Genomic DNA, 12,026 nt, shown 5'->3' with positions numbered 1-12,026 from the left:
CAAGCCGGGCCCAGCCTCAGCGCGGGGGCTGCTGGCTGTAGTCCCGCTGCGGGAGATAAGAACCGGTTCCTCCAGCACCGCGGGGCGCGGTGCCCGCGCTTCTGCCAGGACTGCCGACGAGTCCCGGCCCGTGGGTGCCCCCCTCGGATCCCCGTGCCCCACGCCACGCTCCCGTGCCCTGCACGCCAACACCCCGGTGCAGCCCGGGGTCGCCCGCCCTCGCCGCGCCGTGCCCTGGGCTGATTCGGGGCCGATGCCAGCCCCTGGCGCAGGCTGGGGCGCAGGGTGCGATGGAGGAGCCAGGGTAGGGTGGGGGTGGGGACGTCTCCAGGCAATTGGGGTGACCCAGGGAGGCTTTTCCCTCTGACCCCGCGGCTTGGGAGGGGGAGGATTCCCTGCTGTCCCCGAGAACATGGGAGGGGGACAGAGCAGGAAAGGAAAGAACCGACAACACGACTCTGGCTGGGTCAGTGCCTTTATTGTGGAGCTGGATCCCGGTGGGACCCCTGGGCGTGCTGGGGAGCAGAGGGTGAGCTGAGGGGGTGGCAGGGGGGCTCTGCATTTTGGGGGCGCCATGGCTGGCTGCTGGGGGGTGGGGACCAGCCTGGGTCAGGCATTCTCCCAGAAGAAGGTGTTGCAGGCCACGGTGAGGGCAGCCACCAGGACCACGTACTCCTGGAAGTCCACCTCCCCGTCGCCATTCTCATCCAGGTCCTGCATGATCTTCTCCACGGCACCTGCGTCCTTCTGGGTCTGAGGGGAAGGAGGTGCCAGGGTGAGCCCCGGGGCTCTGCAGCTTACCGGGATGCTGCTGCCCCAGGACGCAGAGGGAAAGGGGGAAGCCCCCAGCTGCTGCCCCCCACCGTGGCAGGTCCCTACCTCCAGGAAGCAGCCCAGCTCGCTCTGCAGCAGCTCCTTCAGCTCCTTCTTGCTCAGCTTGTACTTGTCCCCCTCTTTGCCCGAGTAGTGGTGGAACACATTGATGAGGGTCTCCATGGCCCCTTCCAGCTGCGATGCCATGGCTCCGGCTGCGGGAGGCAGCTGCTGCCTTACCGGGCAGGGAAGGCTGCCAGCTCCCCCTTACCACAAGAGGCAGCCCCCAGATCGCAGCCACCCCCTGCCCCGTACACTCCATGACCTCCACCAAACGCTTGGCACTGGCCAGAGCCTGGCAGCGGGGCCGTGGGGGTCTCGAGGCCACCGCTGCACCCCAGGGTGCTGCTGTGAGAGGGGGGCCCCAGCCACTTGCCCCCTCACCGGACACCCGTGCCTTGGCCAGACCCCTGCTCTCACCTGAGCTCCCCACTGTGCCGCCCGCCTGCTGCTCCGAGTGTGCCAGGCTGGGCCAGCCGGGGACGTTAAATAAGCTCCAAGCCCCCTCCCTCCGGGAGGATCCGATACCGGGGCTGGACAGCCGGGCTGGCACCGCCAGGCCACCCTGTGCCACCTCCGCGGGGGCCACGATGTGGGGAGCCTGAAAGCACAGCTCCCCATTGCTCTGCTCACCCCACACCCGTCCCGGGGGATGCTGAGGAGCATCTCCAGCCCCACTGATGCTTATTGGGGGGGGGTGGTGGCCAGCGATGCCCTGAGTCATTTTGGGGGGACCCCTGTTAAACCTGGAGTGTTGCTTCTTGTCCCTCACCATAGCTGGGGCTGGTCCCGCTGTGGGCCTGGGGGTTACTGGGGGAGCATGGGGATGTGTGGGGTGGGCAGCGGGGTCCCACACGGGCTTCACCCTGCAGCCAGCTGTAGGCTGGATCCCGTGCCAGGCGCTGGCTCCGTTCGCAGTCGTGGCACCACCGGCGCCCGGGGTCTGACCCCGCGGCGTCACCCGCCCGGCGCCCGCCGGCATCCCCAATCTGTCAGCGCCACGGTGCCTTGCCGGAGCCGCTCCCGGTCCGGCCGCAGCCCTGCTCCTCCCGGGGCCGATAAGCCGCGGGGTATCCGGTGTCCGCGGCCCCGCAACGGGAGCCAGCCGAGGCCGGGGGGGAGCCGTCGGGGGGCTATCGGGTGACTGAGCGCCGGCCCCCCGGGGCCCGCCGCTGCCCTGCAGACAGAGAAGCCTCTGTCCGATTCTAAAGGCTCTACAGCCGTGGCCCGGGGGTTGCTGCAGCAACGGCTCGCCCGCGAAACCGGACCCGGAGCTGGCACCGCCGCCTCTGATAAAGCCGAGCTTAGCCGCGGCTCCGCTTACGGCCCCGCAGCTACACGGCCGGGACAGCGCCGGGCAGCGCCCACCGCCGCCTGCCCGGTACCGGCACCACGACCCCAGACTCATCCGGGCGGCAGCGTTCCCCCTGCTTTTGGGAACCGCCGGGTGCAGGGGGGCTGCCGGCAGCTGACGGCCCCACACTGTAGCTTTTCTCAGGGGCCTGAAGGTGCCGGAGTCCTTATCCCGGAGTCCTTATCCCGGAGTCCTTATCCCGGCCTCCAGCGGCAGTTGGAGGCCAATCACATCCTCCTCCCTGCGTCCATCCCCTGCTGTCCCCATGGCTGGGAAACGCCGCGGCCTGGGGCCCCCCAAACCAACCTGGTCTCCCCAACCCTGTGCGACCACCCAACAACGCAGCTCAGTGCTTGGGGGGCTGGAGGGTTTGGGGTGATGGGCAGGGTCTTGCGGGGGGAGTCCAACTCCTGTCCTGTGCCTGGGCAGGTGAGGTAGCTGCAGAGGTCCCAGACAGAGGTGGGGACCCTGAATGGAAGTTCAGGAGCTGCTTCCCAGCTCCCATTTGAGGTGTGGGCAGGAAGGGAGGCCTGGGGCTGGTGAGCTTGAGGAGAGGCTGGATCCAGAGCCCGAGGACAGGGGAACACGGGAAGGGACCCCATTGGCACTCACTTGGCCGTATCCACACGGTGACTGGTGGCAGCAGAGCCCCTGTGCCCAGTGTGGCTTGGTGGCAGAGGGCAGGATCTGGTCACCCCTTCCGGGAAAGTGCAGTTGGGCAGCAGCTGCTCATGACAGGAGCAGGCATTGCCCAATGGTCCTGAGCTTAAAAATAACCCAGCTCCAGTTCCTGCAGCAGGCACAGAGCTGGGGCCACCGTGCCCCAGGCCTGGGCACTGGCATGGCTGGCATGTCCAACCACCCAGCTGTGCCATGCTGCCCAGGGGCTCCAGCTCTGTCCTGCTGTTATTGAGCCCCAAATCTCACTCCTCAGAGACCAGGATTTGGCCCTTGGTGGGACTGCCTAGGCTGGGCACCCAAAAAGGGAAACCCTGAAACTGCAGGGGCACCGAGTGGGTGCTGGAGGGGTCAGCTCTGGGCACTGTGGCCCCTGGCACTGCGGTGCTAGCCATGGGGAGAGCACACCTGGCCTGTCCGCACTGGCAGATGCCCAGGACAGCCTCTTACCAAACTGGGAGCAGCAAGGGACATGCCAGGAGGTTTACACACATCTTGGAACAGGTTCCAGCCACTGCGACTCCCCATGCTCCACTTTGACCCAGCCAAACCTGTTGCTCCAGTTGCTGGTGCCGGGGCTGGGCTGATTTTGTCTCCATCCCATCGCTGGAGCATGGAAAAGGCTTTTCCATCCCTGGGGTTTGGAGGGGGGTGGTGGTGGGGAGATGCTGGGAGCCTCCTGTGCCAGGGCTGGGCACCCAGCTTTGCAGCCTCAAATAACCAACAAGCTCTGGCGGGTGTCAGGGGCTGGCTTGGACCACCCGTGGTGGCCACAGTGACTATCGCCGGTAGAGGCAAGACAGGTTGGGGACAACGTCAGGATCAGGACACGCTGGCAGGTGCTAGCCCCCTGGGATGCAGCTGCAGCCCAGCCCCGAGCCCGAGCCCCAGCTCATGGGGCCCTGCCATGCTCTGCCACCTCCCGGTGGCGCCAGGGTCCCCCGGGCTGGGTCACCACTGCCTGCCCATGGGGACAGCCCCGAGTGGGGATCCCGGCCGCGGCGGGGAGGTGCCACCTGTGATTCGGCCGCATCCTGTCGCGGGGCCGCTGCCTCTTCACCCCATGCCAGCACCCCAAGATTCCAGGGGCGGCGAGTCACAGGCCCGCCTGGCTCTCGGGGCCGGTGATTCACCCCGAACCTGTCCCCGTCCCTGCCGGCCTGACTCACCCTAGTGGTTTCCCAAGAGACCATCTCGGTCCCCTGACGTGGGACTCGGCGGAAGTGCTGTCCCTGTCCCCTTGGCATCCCGGGCAGGGGGCCGGGCTGGCTAGGGCTGCAGGAAGCCAATTCCTACCCCGTGAGCTGGTGTGACAGCAGCTGGGGTGGGGACCGGGCTGCCAGCTGCTGGCTGGAGCCTGCCCATGCTCACGGAGAGGTGGAGTGAGTGCGTCAGGGCTCAGCAGGAACCGGGCTGGTGACACTGGCATTGCGCTGGGGACCTCCCTGCTCTGGGTCCCCGAAACACAACCAGCCTGGGGTCTCCAGGCCCTCGCTGCCACACACTGTCCCTGTGGGGGCTCGCCTGGTGTCACCGTCCTGGAGACACCTGGACAAGGCTCCTGTGGCCTTCAAGGATGAGGTGCCTGGAAACGAAGGACGTCCCCATCCAGCTCCAGGCAGGGACAGCCAGCATCACCCCCGTTCCGTGCCACTGCCCCTGGCGTCCCCAGCAGCTCGCCCCGGGGCTGTGCTGTGGGCACCAGGTTGGGGCTGGGGGGCAGGATGTGGGCTGGGGACGCCGTGGGAACGCCGGAGCCGCGGTGCGGAGCTGCCCCATCTCCGGCTGGCATCCTGCCAGGGCTGCCGGGTTATAAATCCCTGGTGATTAAAGGGGAGCTCTCGGGCAGTCCCAACCCCTAATTAATTTGGATTAATTAATTTCTACAAAGACCACTATTAATAGGGATGATGTCAGCGGGCGGCTCAGTCGCAACTCTCACTCTGCGCAGGTCGAGCCCGCTGCTGGGTCCCCAGCGCTGCTGGGTCGTGGGCTGGGGATGAGCCAGCAGGGTTAGGGACACGGCAGGACACGAGAAGGGTACTGAGGACCACATCCCCACTTTCACTTCGACTCCGTCCCTGCAGGGATGCATTTGGGGGTGAGACCTTCCCTGCATCCCAGGAAGCCCCAAGAGCTGCCCGAGCCCTGTGGGAGGCTGCAGCAAACCCTCTCTGTCCTCCCGCGTCCCTGCCCCTGCCCCATGGTCCCATCCTGCTCCTCACCGGAGCATCCCCACGGCGGCAGAGCCCAGATGGTGCCTCAGCGGCTGGGCAAGGTTCACACCAGCGGGGCCGAGCTTTGGCTTTGGTCGGCTGCCCGCATGGGGAGGGAGGGAAGGAGACGAGAGGAGGACGGCTCCGTGCCCGGGCGGTGTCCGTGCGTCCGGCCGCTGTCTTTGCGTCCGTCCGGCTGCGACAGGAAACCCAACACCGCGGTGCTGGGGACAAAGCGCTGAGCTGCCCCTCCTGCTGCCCAGGCTATAAAACCTCCTGGGGGGCCGCCACTGCCCCAGCTCTCTGCCTGCAGGCGAGAGGGGTAAGTAGGGGATGGCTGCCAGCGCCGCCGTGTCCCAGAGCTTGAGGCACCAGGGCGGTGCTGAGGACCCCGCCCTGTCCCCCCATCCCTTTCCTGCTGCCTCCCCTATCCTGGCTGTGTTGGGTGGAAGTGGTGGCACTGAACAGCTCTACACCCCCCTCCCCACGCCAGCTCGGAGGGACCCTGGCCGAAGCTCTTGGTCCATAGGGAGCAGCGGGGTGGGCCCAGGACCCTGCTCGGCCCCACAGAACTGCCCCTAGACCTTAGAGACGCGCTGCACCCTGGGCTGGGGAAGGGTCACCCTCCCCCTCCCCCTGCTCACCTCGAGCGTCACCCCCCTGGGACACTCCTCTGCCTCCGACCCCCCTCAGCCCCTCTGCCTGCAGCACCATGGCCACGGGCGAGCTGACGGAGCTGGAGGCAGCCATCGAGAAGGTCGTCAGCACCTTCAGCAGCTACGCGGGCAAGGAGGGCAGGAGGGGCACCCTGACGGCCAGCGAGTTCCAGGAGCTGGTCCAGCTCCAGCTGCCCAACCTGATGAAGGTGAGGTGATGGGAGACATGGGGGGTGTGGGGGTTTGGATCCCTGTGTGTCCTCCCAGGCTTGGGAGGCTGCTCCTGGTACCCTGAGATTTGCAGGCAGGAGCAAGGAGCAGCCTCTGGTCCCCACCCCCCACCCCCTCATCCTCATCCTGCTGGCTGGGAACCGGGATGTGGCCAAGCCTCCTCTGTCCTGCCCACAGGACGTCCCCTCCCTGGAGGAGAAGATGAGGGAACTGGACGTGAACAACGACCAGGAGCTGAAATTTGGGGAGTACTGGAGGCTGATTGGGGAGCTGGCCAAGGCCATGCGCAGGGAGAAAGCAGGGAAGAAGAAGTGATGTGGCTGGTGGGGAGCAAATAAAGGAGGTCTCCCTCAACCTGGGCTCTGCTGCTCTTCTTGGAGGGTCCCAGTTTGGAGCTCATCTCCTCCCCTGCCTGCACCCACCCATGGCCACACTGTGACTGGGGATCAGCCCTGTACCACGAGTGGTGCTCAGGGCTCCCTCTGCCCTGGGGTGTCTGCTGTGGGGAGCCTGTGACAGATGGAACCATTCCCAAATCACCCCTGAGTGGGGTCTGGCTTGAGGGGTGCCACCCTACGCCCCACAGACACCTTCCTGCCAGGCTGTGGAGTTGCTTGGTCCTACCCTGATGGGTGGCAGAGATGTGGCTTGGACTGGGGTGGGGCTCAGAAGCATCCTGGCAGTGATGGTGTGGTGGCCATGATGGCCACCACCTCCATGGCCACCACATCCATGGCTACCACCTCCATGGCCGCCACTTCCATGGCCACCACCTCCATTGCCAGCACCTCTATGGCCATGACCTCCATGGCCACCACCTCCATGGCATCACTGCTGCTCTCTCTGGGGTCTTGGGTGGCACAGGGACACCCCCCCGGCTCTGGCACAGCCTGTCCTCAGCTCGTCACCCCTAAGCAAGCTCCCATTCCCAGTGTTCAGCTCCTAGACCCCAGTGCTGATAGGGACTGGTTAAGTCCCCACCACGGAGCGCTCTACCCCCGAGCTGGCCGGGGGGCCGGTGCCCAGGTGGCTGTTCCCATGCAGTGCTACCCGGCTGTGCTGTGCCGTGCCGGGCTGGATGGGGATCTATCGCCGTGGCCGGGCAGGAGGCGTTTCCCTGCCCCACGCTGGCTCCGGGCCAGGCTCCGAAATGAGCTCCTTGCACCACACCGCAGCTGGGAGCTCCCACTCAGCCTCCCCGTGGTATAAAACCCCTGAGCGCCGCAGCCCGCGCAGACCCAGGAGAGCCGTGGAGCAGGTAAGTGCCAATCCGCCGCCGTGGGCATCAGGCTGTCCCTGCCTGGGGGTCTCCTCTGCAGGCCCCCACCCCTGCTCCCACGCTTGGCTCCACCGCTTCTCGCTGCTGGGGCCGGGACGCTGCTGCTGCTGCTGGGACGTGTCCCGGCAGCTCACCGCATCCCGGGGCTCCTTCCTCGCCCTGCGCTCGGCCCCGGTGCCGAAGGAAGCGAAGCTCCCCCCGGAGCCGAGATCTGAGCCTGGCTTTCTTGCCCCGCCAGCTCCCCAGGACCTCAGCGGAGAGGACGACCCCAGCACTGCTGCCACCAAGGACCCCGAGCCCCCCGGAGCAGCATGGGCCAGTGCAACTGCCGCAAGAAGCGCAAGGTCCCTGAGCGACGCCGAGGCAGCGGGAGGGCCGGGAGCCCCCTCTGTGGGGTGCGGGGCGCAGGGGTGACCCCACATGGCCCCATCCCCTGGAGCACAGCCCTGGGCATGGGGTGACTCAGAGCAGCATGGCCGGGCCAGCCCCATCCCGGAGCCAGGCTTCAGCGGAGGAGCCAAGGGCTTGTTTTGGGGTTCATGGCACTGAGCAAGGGGGACCTGGCGCTGCAGGCTTGGACCTCTTGAGAGCTCAGGGAACCAGGCAGCTTTCTCCAGCTCTTGTGGACTCACCTTTGGGAGCTTCTGCTCCTTGCGACCTCTCCAAGGATGTCCCACGGCAGGAACTTGGCTTTTCAAATGCCCCTTGGCACCTGTGGAGGATTTGGCCCTGGCTGGCTGAGCCGAGGTGCCAGGCTCTGAGGATTGTTTGGCTCTTCCTAAACGGGCATTGGCTGCTGTGGTCCCGCGGTGCTCGGAGGGGACACCACAGCTGCTGACTCAGTCCCCAGCTCCTCCCTCCAGGCTCAGCTCTGCCTGGTCAGCGCCAGGGGCCGGGGCTCCCCCCAGCCCTCCACCTGGAGAAGGGGTCTGCAGCCCTGATGGGTAGGGAGAGGACCTCCTGCCTCTCCCAAGCCCCATCCTGGCAGGTTCCCGAGTCGTCCTGGGCACTGACTCATGCCTCCATCTGCCACTTGTGCAAAGGAGAGGCAGAACCAGTCCGGACGGCCGCCGCGGCCCCCGCGCTGTGGGTGTAGTGCCTGCAGACGCCGAGGTGGCTGAGCCCTGCTGGCCCCGGGCAGGGAGAAGCCTGGGCAAACAGGGACAAGGAGGGGACCTGCCTGTGGGGAGGGGGGGTCACGGCGAGGGGGAGGGGTACAGCAGCTCCAGGGGGGTACTGCAGCTGGGCATGGAGGGTACCACATCTGTGTGGTGAGGGCTGAGGTGTCTGTGGTGCAGGCTGACATCTGTGGGGAGTGGTCTTGCATCTTTGTGGGGGTCTGAGCTCTGTGCAGTGAGGTCTCCCCTCTGCACGGAGAGCTGTCAGGTTATGAGGAGCCTTAGCACATCTGCAGAGCCCTGCCACATCTGCTTGGGGGTGTGCCCCATCCTGGGGGCCTGTCCTGTCCATCCAGGGGATGTTGTGCCCATCCTGGGGGGCTGTCCCAGGGGTGCTCACCCTCTCTCCCCCACGCAGGACTGCCAGGAGCTGACTGACGTGGAGCGAGCCATCGAGACAGTCATCAACCAGTTCCACTGCTACGCAGTGAAGGGGCAGAAGGAGTACCTGACCCCCAACGAGATGCAGGAGCTGGTGGTGCAGAAGCTGCCCCACCTAGGGAAGGTGAGGGCAGAGCCTGGGCGTGGGCAGGGAGGGCAGGGGTGGGCACGGGCTGCCTGTCGGACCCCACGACCTCACCCCCGCCCCGTGCTTTTCTCTGCCCTCGCTGCAGTGCGTGGGACCCCTGGAAGAGAAGATCGAATGCATGGGAGACCCTGACGAGGCCAAGCTGGAGTTCGGGGAGTACTGGGACATGATGGGGGACGCGGCCAAGGGCTGCCGGAGGAAGTAGAAGGTGGCGGGGGATGGGAAGGCGCCCGAGGCCTCAGGCTCTGCACCGAGAAGCGAGAGGCTGCTGGTCCCGGTGGGATGCGCCTGGGAAACGCAGCGGAGCTCCCGCCGGGGCTCCAGTCCCTCCCCGCGTCCCCAGCCGGGGCGAAGGGACCCCCCCGCCCGGCTCCGCCCCTGCCCTCTCTCTGCTCTCCCTCCCGTCAGGGACCTCCCTTCCCATCCCCAGCTCTGGCCCGTGCCGGGTGGGAAGGAGGTGGCAAGGGGGTTCCTGACCCCGGCTCCGGAGCAGCCTTTCTCCGTCCTTTGCTCCAGAGCCTTTCCCCTGGGACCGTCCCACCTCCAGCCCCCACAGCCCTCCGGTTGCAAGACCCCCAGCCCCGGAGCACCAACGCCAGTGGGACTTGGCTCCTTTCCCCCCAGACGCCTTGGACACATGGGCTCAGCCCTCTGGCCCCTGCCCTGCCACCGCACGGGAGCCCCTCTGCCACAGCTCTGCCTTCGAGCACCTTTGGGGGGCACCCCGGGCTCCGAGCCAGCGCCCACGCCCCCGGGTGCGGCCCGGGTGCACTCCCTGCTCTTCTGCCGGTGCAGGGACCACGCTGCCCTGTGCCTGCCCAGGCTCTGGGGTGCTGCCCACACCTGCCCCTCTCTCCAGGGATGCTGGTCCCTGGCTGGCTGCTGGGCTGGGGGCTGGGCTGGTGCTGGTTGTTCTCAGCTTGCATCACTTGCAACCATTTTTGTATAAATTAATAAAAGGAAAACACTGGAAAAAAGCCCAAAACAAACCAAACCCAGCAAGGATGGAGTGACCTCATTTGTCCTTCGTGGGAGAGGGAGAGAGGAGGGGTCAGGGAGGGACAGGGCTGCAGCCATGGAGGTACCAAGAATTGCTTGCTGCAGGGTGTGCAGCACAGAGGGTGCAGGGGCTGCTGTGGGCGTGCAGGGGCTGCTGTGGGCGTGCAGGGGCTGCTGTGGGTGTGGAGAGAGGCTGCAGGAGTGCAAAGGATGCTTTGGGAGCGCAGGGTGCTGTGGCTGTGAGTGGCACCGTGGGTGTGTGTGGGCACTGCTGGGCGTGCACAGTGCCCAGGGCATGCACAGAGCTGTGCACGGTGCCCAGCTTCCCCAAGTAGCTCAAGGGGTCCCCGTTTTCAGGACCCCACGAGCAGCCCCAGGGCTGTGTCTCCAGACTGGGCACCCCAGAGAGCTTTGGGTATGTGCTGGAGGGAGCTCGAAGGTGACCCCAGAATCTTAGGGTCTTTGAGACCCTTGATGCCAGCAGCAGGATCCCACCTGTGCTGGGCCAGTGTGGGATTTCTGCCTGACTCCAGCAAATGAGCAAGGAGGAGATGCCACAGAGCAGTGGCTCAGCTGGGATGGAGCAATGAGCTCCCCCCAGCACCCCCCTCCTGCATCACCTCTGCAGCACAGGCTCTGTGCTGTGGGGTGAAAAAGCCCAACCCAAGGAGCAACCCAGCCCAAACCCCAGAGAAATGTGATGAAAGCCAAAGCCAAGGCCAAGGCAGCAGCGACACCGCGGCTGGGCCACAGCCACCCTCTGTCTGCTCTCACCTGGAGCTGATTTCACAACGGGGAGGGCTCTGTGCTGTCCCTGCCTTGCACATGGAGAGGTGGAAATTAAGCAGAAAGGTGTGGCTGCACTTAATTAGAGACAGGAAATGTGTCAAGTGGTCAGGGTGATTGGGGGGGAAAGGGGAGCCAGGGCTCCTGGAGCCTCTCCTCCCAGCACCAGGCTGGGAAGGTGCGGTGGGAGTGGGGGCTCCTGGGTCCTGTTTCTGCTTTGGCCCTGGAGGGTGGCAGACCTGTGGCAGGAGCCAGCCCTGAGCCAGCCCAGACCTGGGAAACCCTTGGTGATGGCAGGAACAGCTCAGCCAGGTGCTCCTTGGTGAGCCAGCACCCATCCTGCGGACATGGAAACCCCAGGGGGAGGATTTGTCCACGCAGGAGGGGTGGTGGCTCCAGGGTGCCAAAGAACTCCCAGAGCCAGGCCTCCCCCCGCTCTGCAAAGGATGCTGTGGGGCAGAGCTTGTCCCTGAGCAGCCAACCTGCTCCCAGCCCTTCAGACCTGGAGCTGGTGCAGCCCAGGGGAGAGCTGAACTTCGTCGGGGCGATGGGAGCGCGCTGGGAACCGTCCCGCAGTGGAGCTGGCTGGGACGTGGCTGCTCTGAGCACACCGACACGCCCTGGATGCCTTGTAAAAATAAGGGCCTGGATGTGGTTGTGACATCTGCCAGGCACAGGAGAGTAATGAAGGGCCATGATTCAGAGCTGAGCTGTTTGCCTGCAGGGTCCGGGAGGGTTTCCCACCCTCCCGGGGTGTTGCATCAACGACACCGGAGCCTCTCGCCCAGGAACAGGTTTGCTTCCTGCCGGCCGAGGTTGGGAAGCGGCCAGGGGAGAGCAGGGATGACACAGGGCAGAGGTTTTTTCCGGGATGGGAGATCCAAAGGGTGCTCTGAGCAGGTGGCTCCTGCCTCTGCTGCATCACCTCCTGCTTTGCACCCTCCACGGGCAGCTCCCAGCAGCGCTGGTATCTGATCTGGGCATCGAGTCGCCGCTGCACTGCTGCATGCAGGGCTGCAGCCTGCTGGGGCAACCTGGCAGGGATGTGGCTCTGCAGGCACAGCCAGGAGCTGGGAGAGCCTTGTCTGGCCCCTCTAGAGATGGCTGAGAGCTGGACACAGCCCTGCTTGGACCTGGTTCTTCTGCTTTCAGGACCACAGAGTCCAATGCCCACCCTTCCCCCTTCAGAACAAGTGGGTTTGGTTCAAACACACCACGGCCCCCTGCCTGCTGGGCAGCTCCTGTGC

The 12,026-nt window shown here is 65.9% G+C and overlaps 3 protein-coding genes across 3 annotated transcripts; 2 read left to right on the top strand and 1 right to left on the bottom strand.

Moving 5' to 3' along the window:
• Positions 1 to 461: 461 nt before the first annotated feature.
• S100A1 (S100 calcium binding protein A1) lies at positions 462 to 1,398 on the bottom strand. Its single transcript, XM_054177573.1, has 3 exons — positions 1,294 to 1,398; positions 880 to 1,028; positions 462 to 753 (listed from the first exon to the last, which is right to left on the bottom strand). Exons 2-3 carry the CDS (start codon positions 1,018 to 1,020, stop codon positions 610 to 612), a joined length of 285 nt encoding a protein of 94 aa, XP_054033548.1. The 5' UTR covers positions 1,021 to 1,028; positions 1,294 to 1,398; the 3' UTR covers positions 462 to 609.
• A 3,884-nt stretch (positions 1,399 to 5,282) lies between these two features.
• Positions 5,283 to 6,383, top strand: S100A13 (S100 calcium binding protein A13). The gene is made up of 3 exons (XM_054177598.1): positions 5,283 to 5,443; positions 5,830 to 5,986; positions 6,186 to 6,383. The coding sequence occupies exons 2-3, from the start codon at positions 5,834 to 5,836 to the stop codon at positions 6,321 to 6,323; spliced, it is 291 nt and encodes a 96-aa protein (XP_054033573.1). The 5' UTR covers positions 5,283 to 5,443; positions 5,830 to 5,833; the 3' UTR covers positions 6,324 to 6,383.
• Positions 6,384 to 6,981: 598 nt separating this feature from the next.
• On the top strand, positions 6,982 to 9,943 carry S100A14 (S100 calcium binding protein A14). The gene is made up of 4 exons (XM_054177579.1): positions 6,982 to 7,266; positions 7,526 to 7,631; positions 8,824 to 8,970; positions 9,080 to 9,943. The coding sequence occupies exons 2-4, from the start codon at positions 7,599 to 7,601 to the stop codon at positions 9,197 to 9,199; spliced, it is 300 nt and encodes a 99-aa protein (XP_054033554.1). The 5' UTR covers positions 6,982 to 7,266; positions 7,526 to 7,598; the 3' UTR covers positions 9,200 to 9,943.
• The last annotated feature ends 2,083 nt before the right edge of the window (positions 9,944 to 12,026 follow it).

Source organism: Dryobates pubescens, chromosome 41 (assembly GCF_014839835.1).
Source record: "Dryobates pubescens isolate bDryPub1 chromosome 41, bDryPub1.pri, whole genome shotgun sequence".
NCBI classification, from domain to species: domain Eukaryota; kingdom Metazoa; phylum Chordata; class Aves; order Piciformes; family Picidae; genus Dryobates; species Dryobates pubescens.
The sequence above is the reverse complement of the archived record's forward strand: the minus strand, read 5'-3'. Positions and strand labels throughout refer to the sequence as shown.

What these genes read in the sequence shown, in the direction of transcription:
- S100A1 (XM_054177573.1), bottom strand. Translation starts at nt 1,020, where the DNA reads ATGGCATCGCAGCTGGAAGGGGCCATGGAGACCCTCATCAATGTGTTC. An exon ending in AGCTGGGCTGCTTCCTGGAG is followed by an intron (nt 754 to 879) that starts GTAGGGACCTGC and finishes CCTTCCCCTCAG; the next exon opens with ACCCAGAAGGACGCAGGTGC.
- S100A13 (XM_054177598.1), top strand. Translation starts at nt 5,834, where the DNA reads ATGGCCACGGGCGAGCTGACGGAGCTGGAGGCAGCCATCGAGAAGGTC. An exon ending in AGCTGCCCAACCTGATGAAG is followed by an intron (nt 5,987 to 6,185) that starts GTGAGGTGATGG and finishes TCCTGCCCACAG; the next exon opens with GACGTCCCCTCCCTGGAGGA.
- S100A14 (XM_054177579.1), top strand. Translation starts at nt 7,599, where the DNA reads ATGGGCCAGTGCAACTGCCGCAAGAAGCGCAAG. An exon ending in ACTGCCGCAAGAAGCGCAAG is followed by an intron (nt 7,632 to 8,823) that starts GTCCCTGAGCGA and finishes TCCCCCACGCAG; the next exon opens with GACTGCCAGGAGCTGACTGA. An exon ending in AGCTGCCCCACCTAGGGAAG is followed by an intron (nt 8,971 to 9,079) that starts GTGAGGGCAGAG and finishes CCCTCGCTGCAG; the next exon opens with TGCGTGGGACCCCTGGAAGA.